A 17521-nucleotide genomic window follows, 5' to 3' on the forward strand; every position below is an offset into this window, starting at 1 on the left:
AAAGAAATTCCTCCTCCTCTCTGCTGTAAATGGACGTCCCTCAATTCTGAGGCTGTACCCTCTGGTCCTAGACTGACCCACTAGAGCAGGGGTTCCCAAGCTGGGGTCCAGAGACTCCGCGGTTAATGGTAGGGGTCCGTGGCATAAAAGAAGTTCGGGAACCCCTGCACTAGAAAAAAACCAACCACAACACCCCCCCCCCCCAACACACACAAAATTATTATGAGCCACTTAATGTGAAAATCATGTCTACAAGTGGGATTTTACACTCTTTAGGAGCACCAATGTCTATTTGGATCTTCCAAACATATTTGTGACTGGGCAAGACTTTTCCTTTTGTACCTAGAGTTAGGCATTAAAACAGGCCCTGTGCCCTTCCCATGAGGAACTTTGTACTGAGCTCAGCTGCTGGGTTATTGTTCTGCTGAATGTTGAGAAGTGAGTTGGACCCTGAAAGGCTCATGCCCTGGTATCTGTAATGCAGCAGCAGTTAAGGCTGCTCTGGAGGGATAATTGGGTGGGTGGAGATGTAATTCTCCACTATGTAAGTGTATCCACCTTGTCTTGCTCAGATTCCATGGCGTGAATGGTCCCAAGGTGCCCGTGTATCGAGGTGCCAGCATTGACCTTAACTGAGAACATGTCGTTAATGAAGGGAGCTCTGCAGAAGCACTCCCATGATTTCAACCATGCCCACAGCAGCTACTCTGTGCGAGTGGCCACCGAGGGCACAGCCGTGCCCCTTAACTGCTGCCGCATTGCTGTTCCCTGCACGCCCTGCGCCCTTGTTGTCACTGAGTGAACAGTCAGCGTTGTACTTATCTGCTCTGATGTCTGCCAGCTGTGGTGGAATCATGCGAAAACATCATGAGGCACATGATTGGTTCTGGGCAAGTGTCAATCGTTGTCAGATAGATCACACAAGGGAGTGGTGGGGCCAATTTCCTGAAGTAAATTATCACTAGCACAATCCAACTAGCCCGTTTTCTAGGGTACAACTCCTATCTGGTGTGTAATCAGAAGGAAGTTGTCAAATACTGATGTTCATCCAAATTTTCAGGGCTGGCCCTTTTAGTGTTACATTGTATATGATATTAAGCTTCTAATATTAGATGGACTGATCTGGAAGATTCACGCTCACCATTGGTAAGCTGTGAGGAAACTTACTTCTCATGACTCTCCATGCTGATCCTTGAGAAAATACTCCACCTATGTCACTCAACCGAACTTTTAATTGAGCGAAGCTTGAGATCAAAGTTTGGAAAACAAGGGCGAGGAAGGAGGAAACAATCACTGGATATTTGTGCTCACGGGGTCTCTACATGAGTCTGTTACCCAGATGCATGTCCTGAGAAATCGGCCCTTACAGATTCACTGTGAGATGGGAGGACTGCGCTGCTAGCAATTTGGCAAGTATGATTGCCAAAAAATGTCACAAATACTACGTCAAAGAAGACAAAAGATCAAAGGTGGTTACAGATATGATGGGATGAAGGAAGAGTTGGTTTTGTCCTTGCACTGTTAGACACACTGCATTCCTTGCCCATACACATTAGACAGTGTGTGACGTTCTCTGATGTTGGGCTGGTGTCTACTCTGTTCACATTATGTTACCACACACCGGTGGGGGTGGGGGGAGTTATGGCTATCTCAGGGATACTTTCGTTGTTCAGTGCAAAGTGGTTTTGCAATGACAGGGTATTTTCATACTGTTAGTCTGGAAGTATTTGTTTGCAAGTCTCTGTTCTGCTCTCTTGTTGATGAAGTAAGCTCTTTCTGTTTGTTTGGTCGTGGACTTACGCTCTCCACCAGCACACTCCAGGATGTTTAAGGGATTGGAAATGTAACCTTATTACAAGATTTAAATGAATATTCAGTGGCCACTTACTTAGGTACATCTGTATACCTGCTCGTTAATGCAAATTTTTAATCAGCCGATCATGTGGCAGCATCTTAATGCACAAATGCATGCAGACATGGTCATGAAATCAATTGTTTTTCAGACCAAATATCAGAATGGGGGGAAAAAAGGTAATCTAAGTGACTTTGACCGTGGAATGATTGTTGGTGCCAGATGGGGTGGTTTGAGTATCTCAGAAACTGCTGATATCCTGGGATTTTCACACACAACAGTCTCTAGAGTTTACAGAGCATGGTGTGATAAACACAAAATGAGCGACAGTTTTGTGGCTGAAAATGCCTTGTTAATGAGAGAGGTCTGGGGAGAGGGGCTATACTGGTTCAAGGTGACCAACTCAAGTAACCACTGTGGTGTTCAGAAGAGCATCTCTGAACGCACAACATGCTAAAGCAGTACACCACATGGGGTTTCACTCCTGTACCTAATAAAGTGGCCATTGAGTGTATTTAAGAAAACTTCAGCTGATGGCATGCATGATGCTTGAGAATCCACATCTAAGGATGAACAAGGTTAACATTGAAGAATATTTTGTCACTCAATGTAGGGTGTGGATAGTGAATGGTAAGTTCAGGGGCAACATTTGCTGTTGAAAATACTCCCAATAAATGTTATTTCCTTTGCAGCCAAAGATTGGCTGTCTACTAAATTGCAACAGGAGCAGATCATGCATTCAGTGTCACTTCGATACAACTGCTTTCATATTCTGAAGAGCCACTGGAATTACTGAACAGTGGTGCAAATTCATTGAGCGTCTGATGCTACCACAACCAGTAACTTGTCAAATTGCAGTGTTTGCGTTTATTCAGTATAAAGGGAAAATATGTTTTATATTTTAAGATATTTTTGCATTGATTACTGTTTGTTACAGCCACAGTAAGGGTTTGTGCTTATTTTGATAACTGAAATTTCTGAAGATTTTTTGGAAAAATGCACAGCTTTCCTATGTTGTGGTTATTATTTTCAGTATTATAACTACATTCGCTGGGGTTTCTGAGCATATTTAGATTTAGATTTATTAGTTAATATATTATAATTTTTAAAACACAAATGTCTACATATTGTTAGGGTCTGATATATATTTAAGTTTACCATGTTGATAATACTGTTACAACTTAGTAAAACGGGTCTTTATTGGGTTAATACAGGCCCACATGACACAGTTGCATTGTCCAGAGAGAAACTGTGGGACTAATTCCTCCAAGTGTATTTGTTGGTACTTTGCTGTGCATTTACTTCGATTTGGTGTGGACATATTGGGATGAATGGCTTTTTGTGACAGACAGTTCATTTCTATGATTTCTGTCATGAAGGTACACAAGCTGTGTTCATGTTTAACAGGCACCTGGTGTTTGATTATTTTACTTGGGTGCTGTATGACATTGCAGATAGAGGGCAATTTTTGCTCACACCACCCAGAAGGAATGAGGCAGGATTGGAATGTGCAAAAAAAAAAAGAACCGGCAGGGTGTAGGATGGGTAACTCATTCAGAATGGCTGGTTGGGTGAAAATTGCCACCAACGTTAAAAGATTAGCTTTATTGAAACATTGAACCATACAGTGAATTGCGTTAAGTCAGCGAGGGTTGTGCTGGGGCAGCCCGCATGGGTTGCCAGTCTTCCGGCACTAACGTAGCATGCCCACAACTCACTAACCCTACCCTGTACGTCTTTGGAATGTAGGAGGAAACTGGAGCACCTAGAGGATTCCCATGCGATCCTGGAGAGACCTTACAAACCCCTGACAGGCCCCGGTGAGAATTGAGCCACAATCGGTAATCGCTGGCGCTGCCAAGCGTGGTGCTAAATGCTACACTACTATGCTATCCTGATTTTTCTAAGTTAAGTGGAAATGCTTGTTAATGTTGAAGAGTAGGTTCCCCAAATATAAAATGGGAGATACTCAATAGGTCAGCAAGGATCTGTAAAACAGAATTAACTTTCCGGTTGATTAAAGACTGATCAAAGATCATTGACCTGAGGTGTTAATTCTCCCTCTATAGACACTGCCTGACCTGTTAAGTATTTCCCAGCTCTTTTTTTCGGTCTTTTTTTCAGATTTCCAGTGTCTCCAGTGCTTCACAGTTGTTCAAAGTTATGTAGATAGTCCTTACAAGGGAAATGTCATCACTGGAAGAAAACAAACTCTTAGTTAGTAATGCAATGTGTGTATTTAGTCTCTCCATCAGTCAGTGCAGACCCTTTCTTTACGAGGATCATGGCATAAGTGCTGTGTCTTTGATCAACCTACACCAGCATTGGATTTGTTGATTCTTTTGTCAACAGATCCTGAAATGTCCTGCTATGATTGATTGGAAGACGTTACAAACCCTGCAGTTGAAATGATGGGGAGGTGTGGATGGTAGATGAAAAACTCTTGTTCCCATCAAGGGAAGTGGGTTCATGTTAGTTTATTAAAAGGAGGGGTATATATCATTAACTCAACTGGTAATGGACTTAAGGTAAAACCATCTGCACAAGCACATCCTCAACATAGTGTTGTTAACTTTCCAGAGATGTGAGAAGCTGTAGCCATTCTCACAAAAATGATGCTGGCGTAATGTTCCATTTGGAAAAACCATGTAACAATTGTAAGGAGCTATGCTGCTGACTTTTGACACTGGACTTTAAACAGTTATCCAGAGTGAAATGAAAATAAAAGGCATGTGTAGCTTTTAAATAAAATTGTCTCCTGCTGTCTAAATCTCATCCATGGGCTTTGTGAACATGAGGTTTCAGCTGCATAATGTTAACATGAAATCCCGTGTAGGTGTTGGATGGTGGTGTTGTGGTCAGTCACCACCCCAGTTCAAAGCACTTTTCTCTCATATTTACATTGTTCCTTGTGTGAATGTTCATCTTTCCCACTGATCATATGATTGTCGACTTTGTACAATAACAGATCCTGTTTTTGTAGTTCAAAATGTTTAGTGTGTGAAACTATAATTATGAAAAAAATAAAATAGTGTTAGTTGACCAATCTTTTTATTGCTGTTTGTGACTTTGTAAGATGGGACTTGCGTTAGTGTTAATATTGCATGAACATAGAAAAAAACAGCACACTATATTGAGCCAAACGAGCTAAAAAGCAAATCAAAAACACTAATCCCTCCTACCTACACAATGTCCGTATCCCTCCATCCTCATATCCATGCGCCTATCCAAATATCTCTTAAAAGCCTCTAATGTATTTGCCTCGACCACCATACCAGGCAGCGCATTCCAGGCATCCACCACTCTCTGAGTAAAAAATTTACCCCTCTCACCTTCAATGAATGCCCTCTGGTATAGACATTTCAACCCTGGGAAACATACTTTCACGGTCTACTCTCTGCCTCTCATAAATTTCCATCAGATCTCCCCTCAGCCTCCGCTCCTCCAGAGAAAGCTACCCAAGTTTATCCAGCCTCTAGTGATAGCACATGCCCTCTAAACCAGGCGGCATCCTGGTGAACCTCTTCTGCACCCTCTCCAAAGCCTGAGCATCCTTCCTATAGTGGGGTGACCAGAACTATATGCAATACTCCAGAGAATGGGTTAAGGGTGTTGAGATGGCACATGATCTGTGTTCACAGTCATCTGATGTCTTTGAGAAGCAATGATGTCGATTAACATCTCTGTCGACTATTTCAGTTCAACAGTAGCTTGTATTTTCTTAAGTTAAGCATGGGTTAAAACTCAAACAATCATACTCTTGCAGTTACAGTACTGTGAAAACGTCTTAGGCACATGTGAAAATATTCTGTAAAGTGATGCTTTCAAAAATAATGAAATGAAAACTTTCTAAATATCAAAAAATTACTATAAAGAGCAGTAAACAGTAAAAAACTAAATCAACTCAATATATGGTATGATCGCCCTTAGCCCTTAAAACTGCATCAATTCTCTTAGGTACATTGTCATAGTTTTATAAGAAAATTGGCTGGTAGGTTGTTCCAAGCATCTTGGAGAACTTGCCACAGTTCTTCTGCTGTCTTTGGCTATCTCGCCTGCTTCTGTCTTTCCAGGTAATCCCAGACAGCTTTGACTATGTAGAGATCAGGGCTCTGTACAGGCCATACCATCTGAAACCATACAGTATAAAAACAATCCAGGGTGCCTAAAATTTTGCAGAGTATAGCTCTGAACAAATACTCCATACATGAATGATTCCGCACATGCAGCCTGTATGTGAATATCTCTAGTCAACCTGCAGACCTTGATCCTATCAGCAGCTTCCTTAGTTTCTCTATGTATAACAACAACTTGTATTTGTGTAGCTCTTTTAACGTGATGAGAGCAGTTGTAGTGTAGAGAGATTGGGAAGTCTACATACACAGATGGCCAGAGGCAAAGAAATTAATTTAAAAAAAGGTTAATGGAACACTGGCCTTTATTACCAGAGGGCTGGAGGAGAAAGACTAAGATACACCTGATTGGACCATGCATGAAGAATTGGCAAAAATTCTGGGCACCACATCTTTGGAAGGTTACAAATATCTTACTTACAATTTACTTAGTCTCAAACTGAGACTGTATTCCCTGCAATTTGGAAGGTTTTAAAATATTTGAACATTAGATTGAAGGAAGGGCTGGATAAAGAGAAACTGTGGTTGGGGAATCCAGAACCAGGGGTTGTGGTTTTTAATCTAGAGTCAAGCTTTTCTGACAGATGGAATTTAATGCAGAAGTGGGAGGTGTTTCACTTTGGAAGGACAAATCATGGTAGAACTTGTAGAATGAACAGTAGGGCACTCAGGTGCTCAGTATTAGAGAGGGATCTGGGAATACAGATTCATGATTCCTTGAAAGTGGTGTTGGAGATAGATAGGGCCATAAAGAAAGCATCTGGCACATTGGCCTTCATAAATCAAAGTACTGAGTTCAGGAGTTGGGGTGTTATGGTGCAGTTGTGTAAGACATTGGTGAGGCCAATTTGGAGTAATATCCAACAGTAAAGATATCAATAAAATTGAAAGAGTGCAAAGAAAATGGAGGCAGATGGAGTTCAACCCAGGTGGCAGATGGAGTACAACCCAGATACTTGGAGTACTGTGCTCAATTCTGGTCGCCTCACTATAGAAAGGACGTGGAAACCATAGAAAGGGTGCAGAGAAGATTTACAAGGATGTTGCCTGGATTGGGGAGCATGTCTTATGAGAATAGGTTGAGTGAACTCGGCCTTTTCTCCTTGGAGTGATGGAGGATGTGAGGTGACCTGATAGAAGTGTCCAAGATAATGAGAGGCATTGATCGTGTGGATAGTCAGAGGCTTTTCCCCAGGACTGAAATGGCTAGCACGAGACAGCACAGTTTTAAGGTGCTTGGAAGTAGGTACGGAGGAGATGTCAGGGGTAAGTTTTTTACGCAGAGTGGTGTGTGTGTGGAATGGGCTGCCGGCGGCGGTGGTGGAGGTGGAAACGATAGGGTCTTTTAAGAGACTCCTGGATGGCTGAATGGAGCTTAGAAAAGTAGAGGGCTATGGGTAAAGCCTAGGCAATTCTAAGGTAGGGACATGTTCAGCACAGCTTTGTGGGCCAAAAATGTTGAACAGGTTCGGACTTTGTTCCCTAGAGTATAGAAGAATGAGGGGAGATTTGACGGAGCTATACAAAATTATGAGGGGTATAGGTAGGGTAAATGCAAGCAGGCTTGTTCCACTGAGATTGGTGAGACCAGAATTAGAGGTCAAGGTTTAAGGGTAAAGGTGAAATGCTTAAGGGGGAGCTTCTTCACTCAGAGGGTGGTGAGAGTGTGGCATGAGCTGCTGGTTTAAGATGTGAGTGTAGGTTTGATTTCAAAATTTAAGAGAACTTTGGATAAGTACGTGGATCAAAGGCCTATGGTCTAGGTACAGATCAATAGGAGTAGACAGAAAAATAGTTTGGCACAGATTAGGTAAACTGAAGGGCATGGTTCTGTCTATGGCTCTAAAGTTGGATAATATTTTTAAAAACTGATAGCAGTAGAAATTTGGAGCTCCCTACCGCAAATATGAATTATTAATTTTAAATGGTTAACAAAAATCTTCTAAATATATCAAAGGATTTGAGGGGAAATGTTAAGGTCACAGATCAGCCCATGAGGGATAGAAGAGGCTGGAGGGTTCTGGTAACCAGCACACAGATTCCTCTTGTCCGGTGATGAGAAATGTCACACAGTTTCTCACAACAGTTATCAAAAGTCAAACTTAAAACTCAATGTTAATAGCAAACCTTGGTCAAAGACTGATGTTTAAGGGCCACCCTAAAGAAGACAGAGCGTAGGGATGGACACGCCTGCCCATGGAGGAGGAATTAAAATCAGGACCTGACACGATTGTAGCTCAAAGAGCTCAGCCTGATGCTCTGCTTGCGGAACTTGTTTGGATGGGGGGATGACAAGACCCTTGGAGGTGCTTTGACACAGGATGGGAATTTAAAGGTGGAGATGGAGGAGGTGCTCATCAAAGCAGAGCCAGTGTGGATAAGGACAGTGCCAGTTCTGCAGGGGTTATACCTTGAGGGCTGCATTTAGTTGCATGAAAACATTCACTACAATCGATGCAGCTGATGACATTCCATAGAGATAAGCTATCAGAAAAATGAGAGGGCAGGGTAGGTGGGATCTGTCATGATGTTATTGACCCTCTTCCAGCACCTTTCTGTATATGTGTCCTTGATGGCAGGTAGGCAGGTTCCCATGATGCATCCAGCAGTGTTAGAACCTTCTTGCCCACCACAGTGCAGTTTCCATACCTGCAGGGATGCAGTGTGTTGGTTGAGATGCTCTCTACTGCACATCTGTAGAATGATGTGAGTATTGACTTGCATAGTCCAACTCTCTTTAGCCTCATTGGAAAGTAGAGGTGTTGGTGAGCTTTCATGTGTTCTGGGACCAGGAGAGTTTGTGTGAGATGTGCACTCCCAGAAGTTTGAAACTGCTTGCAGGTTCCACCGCTATGCCACTGACGTAAAGAAGAATGCGAGTGGTGTGAGCTCTCCTGAAGTTGGCAGCCATCCCCTTTGTGTTGTTGACAATGAGGAAGAGGGTACTTGCCTGGCCCCAGGCCTTGAGCTCTTCTACCTCCTCTTTGTAGGCCATTTCATCATTGTTGGTGATGAGCCCCCACAAGTGTCGTGACATTGGTGAACTTGACAATGTGATTACTCAGGCCTTTGGCTGTGCAGTCACGTGTGAGCAGAGAGTACAGCAACGGGCTCAGCTCACAGCCCTGGGGGGCACCCATGTCAACGATGGTGAGGGAGGAACGGTGATGCACCCTGTCTGTCTGAAGTCTGTTTGTTAGTAAGCCCAAAACCTAGTTGCACGGTGGTGTATTTAGACTGAGGTGTAGGTTTCTTCACCAGGGTCTGTGGGACAATAGTGTTGAATGGCGAACTGAAATCCAGAGCCAACATTCTGACATGTGTCCTTGTTTTGTAGCTATGGCAGGGCCAGGTGCATGACTGATATTATGGTGTCTGTCATAAAGGTTTTCTGTCAGTTCATTGCTGTCAGTAAGCATATTGGTGAGTGTCCAATGTGGTAAGAATGGAGTTTTTGATATGCATAGACCATAGAACAGTCCTGCACCAGAAGAGGCCTTTCAACCCACAATGTTGTGCTGAATCAGCTAAAAAGCAGATCAAAAACACCCTAACCCTACCTACACAAAGTCCATATCCCTCCATCGTCCTTACATTAATGTACCTATCTAAGCACCTCTTAAAAACCTTTAATTTGTCTCTACCTCCATACCAGGCTTCTATTTCAGGCATCCACAACTCTCTGAGTAAAAAAACTTATCCCCTTTGAACCCACCCCCTCTCACCTTCAATGCACGCCCTCTGGTATTAGACATTTCTACCATGGGAAACAAATACCCTCTGTCTGCTTTACCTATGTCTCTCATAATCTTATAAACCTGTATCAGATCTCTTTTTAGCCTCTGTCACTCCAGAGAAAACCCAAGTTTGTCCAGCCTCTCATGATAGTCCATGCCCTTTAAACCAGGTGGCATCCTCTGTCCGCTAGAGAAAGCAGGATCTCCCAGTGGCCACACATTTTAATTCCACGGCCCATTCCCATTCTGATATGTCTATCCACTGCCTTCTCTACTGTAAAGATGAAGCCACACTCAGGTTGGAGGAACAACATCTTATATTCCGTCTGGGTAGCCTCCAACCTTATGATATGAACATTGACTTCTCAAACTTCCGCTAATGCCCCACCTCTCCCTCGTACCCCATCCGTTATTTATTTATTTATTTATATATACACACACATTCTTTTTCTCTCTCTCCTTTTTCTCCCTCTATCCCTCTCACTATACCCCTTGCCCATCCTCTGGGCTCCCCCCTCCCCCTTTTCTTTCTCCCTAGGCCTCCTGTCCCATGATCCTCTCATATCCCTTTTGCCAATCACCTGTCCAGCTCTTGGCTCCATCCCTCCCCCGCCTGTCTTCTTCTATCATTTTGGATCTCCCCCTCCCCCTCCCACTTTCAAATCTCTTACTAGCTCTTCTTTCAGTTAGTCCTGACGAAGGGTCTCGGCCCAAAACGTCGACTGTACCTCTTCTTAGAGATGCTGCCTGGCCTGCTGCATTCACCAGCAACTTTTATGTGTGTTGCTTGGCATCCTGATGAACCTCTTCTGCACCCTCTTCAAAGTCTCAGCATCCTTCCTCTAGTGGGGTGACCAGAAATATATGCAGCACTCCAGATGTGGCCTAGCCAGAGTTTTATAAATTTACGTAACTTCTTGACTTTTGAACTCAGTGCCTCGAATAATAACAGCAAGCATTCCATAATCCTTCTGAACCGTTATGTCATTACCAGCTGCTCAAAGCACTTCATGATGATTGGTGTCAGTACCATTGGGTGGTAATCACTTAGTTCTGAAGGTGTAGTATTTTGGTACAGGGATGATGGTGGCTGACTTGAAGCATGTGGGAAGAGTAGCTTGGATAAGTGAGGTGTTGAAGACGTCAGTGAGCTGGCTGGTATACACACCCGCAGAATGCTCTGCTTCAGATGTTGTCTGGTCCGGCTGCCTTACGGGGGTTGACTCTGCAGATTCCTCACGTCCGCTGTTGTTATAGACAGTGGCTGCTCACCTGGGCAGGTGTGGTTGGGGTGGTGGGGGCAACTTTCATAGCTGGTATTGTGTTATCGTCTGCCTGCACTGAAACTGATACATTTTATTCTGCATTCTTTTAATTGTTTTCCCTTGTACTACCTCATGAAGTGTTGTAGTGAAATTATCTGTACAGATGGTGTGCAAAACGAAAGTTTTAATCCTGAGTCCCGATCAGGGGATTTGGCCTAAAACATCAACTTTCCATAGGTTCTGCTTGACCTTCTGAGGTCCTCCAGGATTTTGAATGTGCTAGCCTGAATTTCCAGCATTTGCAGGATCTCTTGTGTATGTAACGTGTTTAATTATACCTTGGTATGCTACAACAAAAAAAATAACGATTTACCAATTTATTAAAAATGTTGGATAAGGGGAGGGGCATTGATTGGGAAGGAAGGTCTTTCTGTGCAAAGTGGATGATGGATTTACCCTGTAATGAAACCCTATCCAGCATGGTATTAATAAAGTTCAAAGCTCAAAGTACATTTTATTATCAATTTTTATTAGAATAAGAATTTTATTATATGTCACCATCTACAACATTGAGATTGGTTTTCTTGGGGGGTATACTCAACAAATCTATAGAATGATAGCTATAACAGAATCAATGAAAGTCCACCCAACTAGGGCATTAACCAGAAGGCAGAAGACAACAAACTGCAAATGCAAAAAGAAAAAATGATAATATAAATAAATAAGCAATAAGTATCAAGAATCTGAGATGAAGAGTCCTTGAAAATGAGTCCATAGGTTGTGGGAACAGTTCAGTGATGGGACGAGTGAAGCTGAGTGAAGTTATTCCCTTTAGTTCAACAGTCCAATGGTTGATGGCTACTAACTGTTCCTGAACCTGGCAGTGCGAGTCCTGAGGCTCTTGGACCTTCTTCTTGATGACAGCAGTGAGAAGAGAATATGTCCTAGGTGGTGGAGGTCTCTGATGATGGATGCTGCTTTCCTGTGACAGCATTTCAGGTAGGTGTCTCAATTGTTGGGAGGGCATTACCCATGATGGACTAGTCTACATCCACTTACTTTTAGTAGGATTTTCCATTCAAGGACATTGGTGTTTCCATACCAGACTGTGATGTGGCTGGTCAATATGCTCTCCACAACACTGCAGTAGCAGTTTGTCAGATTTTTAGATGTTATAGTGAATCTCTGCAAACTCCTAAGGAAGTCTAGGCGCTGCTGTACGTTCTTCATAATCGCACTTAATGTGCTGGGTCTGGAATAGCTTCTCTGAAATAGTAACACCTAGGAATTCAAAGTTACTAATCTTCTCCAGCTCTGATCCTCCAATGAGGTTTGGTTCATGGACTTCTGGTTTCCTTCTCCAAAGTCAAAAATCAGTTCCTTGGCATTGCTGACATTGAGTGAGAGGTTGTTGCTATGGCACCACTCAGCCAGATTTTCATCTCCCTCCTATATGCTGATTCATCACCACCTTTGATTCAGCTTATGACAGTGGTGTCATCAGTAAACTTAAATATGGCATTGGAGCTATATTTAGCCACACAGTCATAAGTGAGGAGACTGTGGAGAAGATGTTGTTGCCAATCATAACTGACAGGGGTCTGCAAGTGAGGAAATTGAGGATCCAATTGCACAAGGAGGTATTGAGGCCAAGGTCTTGAAGCTTATTCATGAGTTTTGAGGGGATGATAGTATTGAATGCTGAGGTGTAGTCAATAATGAGCATCCTGATGTATGCAAATTTGCTGCCCAAATGTTCCAGAGCTGAGTGAAGAGCCAATGAAATGTCATCTGCTGTGGACCTCTTGGGTCTGTAGGCAAATTGGAGCCTATCTACGTCGCTTCCCAGGCAGGAGTTGATATGTTTAATTGCTACTGGACAATAGTCATTGAGGCACTAGTATAACTGAAGCCTGCTTGAAGCAGGTGGGTACTGCACATCGCTAAAGTGAGAGGTTAAAGATCTCACCAGCCAGTTGATCAGCACAGGTTCATGCCCAAACGGGGTCACGGAGTTACGTGACCAGGTACCCCATTGTTCCATTTGCGGTCACCAAGCTTCCAGTTTCCCACATAATAATTTGCAGACAATGATGTTATCAGAGCACATTCGTCTTGAGAAAGGGTGAAAGTACTCCATTAATGATGTGACATTACACATGAAAGAAACATTGCTGCTGCCATTCGAATACTTACCAGGTTATTTTACATTGCAAAGCATTTCAGATTCTGAGTCATTTATTATCACTCATACATTGAAACAGTGAGATGCATTTTTCTGCATCTGACATTCAACATAAGGATGTGCTGGGTGCAGCCCGTAATTATCGCCTCAAATTTGCTCACAATGCTCAGCAGAACGACACAAGCAACGTCAAGACAGCAACAGAACAAAACAACAACCCAGCCCTCATTGTCACAGACCCTTCCAAATCTAAAACCAGCTGAAAAATATAGGAAAAGTGCTTTATTTATTTTTGAGATGCAGCACAGGATAGGCCCTTCCAGACCTTCGAGTCACACCACCCAGCAATCTCTCAGTTCAGCCTAATCATGGGACAATTCACAATGACCAATTAACTTACCAACTGGTACATCTTTGGACTGTGGGAGGAAACCCACCAGTTCACGGGGAGAACGTACAAACTCCTTACAGACAACATTGTGCTGACCACTATGCTACCGAGCCATTTAAAAATTATGAAGTTAAAGCATGTTAAAAGACACATTTAACAGATGCAGATAAATTAAAAACATTAACATTAGCTCTCATTTTGATTCATGTTAATGATTTTAGTTAATCTGCCTCAGTTCCTAGGATCAAATTCTTAGACTTTCAAATAGTTTGATTTGCAGCACTCTGCATGAGTTTAAATACTGGCTGGAGGACTGCAGAAAGAAAGTTGGTAGGAGGTGGGGTTATAGAGTTGACTTCTTGATCATTAAAATGGTTTATTATTGATTGAGTTGGCTGTTAATGCATCACATCTTACTCCTATTTCTATAACCTGATGTTGCTTTAGACTCCCACAATATTACTAGCTTGTGTCGTTTGTAAGACTCTTCTCAGTATTGTCAGCCCATAGTGTGACTGGACTGTCACTTTTATAGCACAGAATTAAACACTCCCCCATCATTAAAGAGATACAATTATAACGTTACTGGATTCTGGATCCCCTGCCCCCTTCAGAGTTTTTGTAGCTTACTTTGAACTTGCATCAAGTGAAGCAGTCTTGCACTGTCTGATGTTGCTCAGATTTTGATATCAAAACCAACATTAATATTATTAAAAAGGCATGGAGTTTAAATTAACAGGAGTAGTTTCAAGCAGCATATGAACCGTGGAATGTCTGCAGAAAATTACTGTCCTAAACTTAACGAACATTCTGTCAGAGAGCTTCAGGTATCAGTCGGGTGGAGTAAAAGACCACACCAAGAAACTACAGAAGTGCCCTGAGTCGCACACAGCATTTTGACCTAAACCTTCTTGAGTTTCATTTGAACTTTAACCCCCCCTGCTGAGTTGGTTCAGGTGCTTTATCACAAGCAATGCCCCAATAGGTGGGCAGCCGTCTCCTGACTCTCCAGGGTGGGTTTTGGGAACTTCAAAGAGAATCGTGGGGGGATGGTAGAAGAGAGAATGGGGCTAAGAGTCAAATCGACTCCTTTCATCTTATTCATTTGCATAGTCTCTCTTGAAAACAGGGTTACCATGGCAGCAAAGTCAGGAGTTTGTGTGCTTTAAGCTCCAGAAGCACACAACACACAACTCCATACCATTTTGTTCAGTATTAGAACGTGCAGCACACAATTAAAAAAAAATTTTATCCAATAAAAGCTGGGAGACAAGATTTTCTTGTTAGTGAATTTATTTTAAAACTTACTCTACATTACAGTGCAGATTTTACTCTCTGGTTTGGTCACGGCTTTGACTGCATGCCCTGGTTCTGCCTGGACGTTGCTCCGGAACTGCTGAGACTGCACCTTTGGGACAGAGAGGAATGGAAAGGAACATGAGGTCTGTGAGTGCACAACACAAACAATATGAACTGCAGCATGCGCCACCTTGGAAGCTGAATGGTTGAAAGTCAGGGGTGGGTGGGGGTGATTTTACCCAACTAGTGCGATGGCCATGAATACAGAATGCAGCTGAACATTGCCAAATAATCAATTTATATAGAGCGATAAAATCTCAGGTATGAAATATTTGGGTATAAATGAGAAGAAACTGCTCAAAAATGAGAAAACCTGAAGATGCTGGAAATCAAGGCAGTACGCACAACGTGCTGGAGGAACTCAGCAGGCCAGGCAGCATCTATGTAAAAGAGTACACAGTCAATGTTTCGGGCTGAGGTCCTTCATCAGGAGCGATGGTCGACTCTTTACTCTTTTCTATAGATGCTGCCTGGCCTGCTGAATTCCTCCAGCATTATCTGTGTATTGCCCGGAAGAAATTGCTCATTTCTTATTATTGCTGAAGACAGCCATGTCACTAATAGACACACAAAATGTCTTTTCACAATCTGACACCACACGCAGCGACAATGATTCATGCAAAGTCATACACTCAGCCAGATAGCATATAATGGCCGCTAGCCATTAGCAATAACATCAACTACATCCACTGATATCTCAGGCATATCTGATACCAACACCACGTATTTGCACATCTAGTATAAATATAACTCAGCAGTGGGGGGTTCCAAAAGTAGGAACAACGGTAAGAACTCACAGGCAGTTGGGTTCTCGCTCTTGGAACTCACCGTGCGACCTAGCATTTCAATATTTCCGGGCGCAGCCTGCAAGACGTGTGCCTTTCGGATGTGGCCCTGTGGACAGTCCGATTCCTCACTGATGTCACTGACTGAAACGTCGAGATGGCGGGGGGTGCGTGCAGCTGTGGGAGGCTCTTGCGCTTCAGCGATCTCTCATTCTCTCTCTCACAACGGTGAGTGAGAGCTTGTTGGTCTTCGAGTCAGGGACTTGGACAAGCAAGGTGGCAGACTGCAACATCGAAACAGTGGGCTGTTGGTCTGCCATCTCGTTGTGCAGGAGATATCTCTCTCTCTCTCTCTCCCCCTCACTAGAGAGACAGCGTGTCTGAGATGTCAACGTGTTAGTCATAGTCATACTTTATTGATTCTGAGGGAAATTGGTTTTCGTTACAGTTGCACCATAAATAGTTAAATAGTAATATGTAAATTATGCCAGGAAATAAGTCCAGGACCAGCCTATTGGCTCAGGGTGTCTGACCCTCCAAGGGAGGAGTTGTAAAGTTTGATGGCCACAGGCAGGAATGACTTCCTATGACGCTCTGTGTTGCATCTCGGTGGAATGAGTCTCTGGCTGAATGTACTCCTGTGCCCACCCAGTACATTATGTAGTGGATGGGAGACATTGTCCAAGATGGCATGCAACTTGGACAGCATCATCTTTTCAGACACCACCGTGAGAGAGTCCAGTTCCATCCCCACAACATCACTGGCCTTACGAATGAGTTTGTTGATTCTGTTGGTGTCTGCTACCCTCAGCCTGCTGCCCCAGCACACAACAGCAAACATGATAGTACTGGCCACCACAGACTCATAGAACATCCTCAGCATCGTCCAGAAGATGTTAAAGGACCTCAGTCTCCTCAGGAAATAGAGATGGCTCTGACCCTTCTTGTAGACAGCCTCAGTGTTGGGTTGGACAGTAGTTTTTGATGGACTCTGGATCATAGTCTCTAGGGTTTTACTATTGCTTGCATGGTGGGTGTTGGGGGGTTGATGGTTTTGCTGGAACAAGTGGGGGGAGGAGGATGAGGAGGGTCGATTCTTTTGTTGCTGCTTGTGCATGGGAGGGGGAGGGGGCTTTGGGGTTCTAACATTTTCTGTCTTTCATTCTTTGTTTTGTGGATGTCTGCAAAGAATAAGAATTTCAGGTTGTATACTGTATACATTCCCTGAACCATTGAAGATTTGTCGCTCATTCAGAAAGGGGTGTTCCAGATAATAATAGCCAACATTTGCAAAGCAACAGGCATTTCTGACACAGTTTCTAGTGCTCTTTTAGGAAATTGACCAAGTGGGTTGGCCAAGGATATGTGTTGTCACACGGGAGGTTCATTTGTGAAAAATGCAGGTGCGGTAGGGGCAGGTGGCCAGTGTTGGGGAAATTTGTCTTTATTGGCCAGTAGTAGACGACGTGAGAACTGTTCTGTGACTGTATTCATCGCCATACATCCAGCTTATCCGTATAAACAAGAATGCAGATGTGGATACAACTGGTAGCATAGTCACAGATGGATCCTTCTGACCCATTCCACGCCCCACCCACCACCAGAGGTGGGGCCAGAGGATGGATACGAGTAAGGATTAATGGATCCTTTTCACATTGGAAGAAAATAAACAAGCCTATTATTAGAAACAATGACATTTTAAAATACTGGAATGATTGTGACATGCGATGTTTGATCATCTCAAGATCTGAAGACAGAAAGAACGCTGCTTAATTGTGATGAGGGCACGTCTGACATGGAGAATCTGCAGACTA

At 43.2% G+C, this 17521-nt stretch overlaps 1 protein-coding gene across 6 annotated transcripts in view; it reads right to left on the reverse strand.

Moving 5' to 3' along the window:
• Positions 1 to 17521, reverse strand: part of LOC134355712 (serine/threonine-protein kinase Nek9-like) — a 170931-nt gene that overhangs the window by 26721 nt on the left and 126689 nt on the right. For all 6 annotated transcript variants that reach the window (XM_063066038.1, XM_063066036.1, XM_063066037.1 and 3 more), the window contains one exon: positions 14872 to 14971. In XM_063066038.1, coding sequence (XP_062922108.1) covers positions 14873 to 14971 — 99 coding nt within the window. In that variant the 3' untranslated portion in view covers position 14872. The remainder of the gene's footprint in view (positions 1 to 14871; positions 14972 to 17521) is intronic.

Source organism: Mobula hypostoma, chromosome 13 (assembly GCF_963921235.1).
Source record: "Mobula hypostoma chromosome 13, sMobHyp1.1, whole genome shotgun sequence".
NCBI classification, from domain to species: Eukaryota; Metazoa; Chordata; class Chondrichthyes; order Myliobatiformes; family Myliobatidae; genus Mobula; species Mobula hypostoma.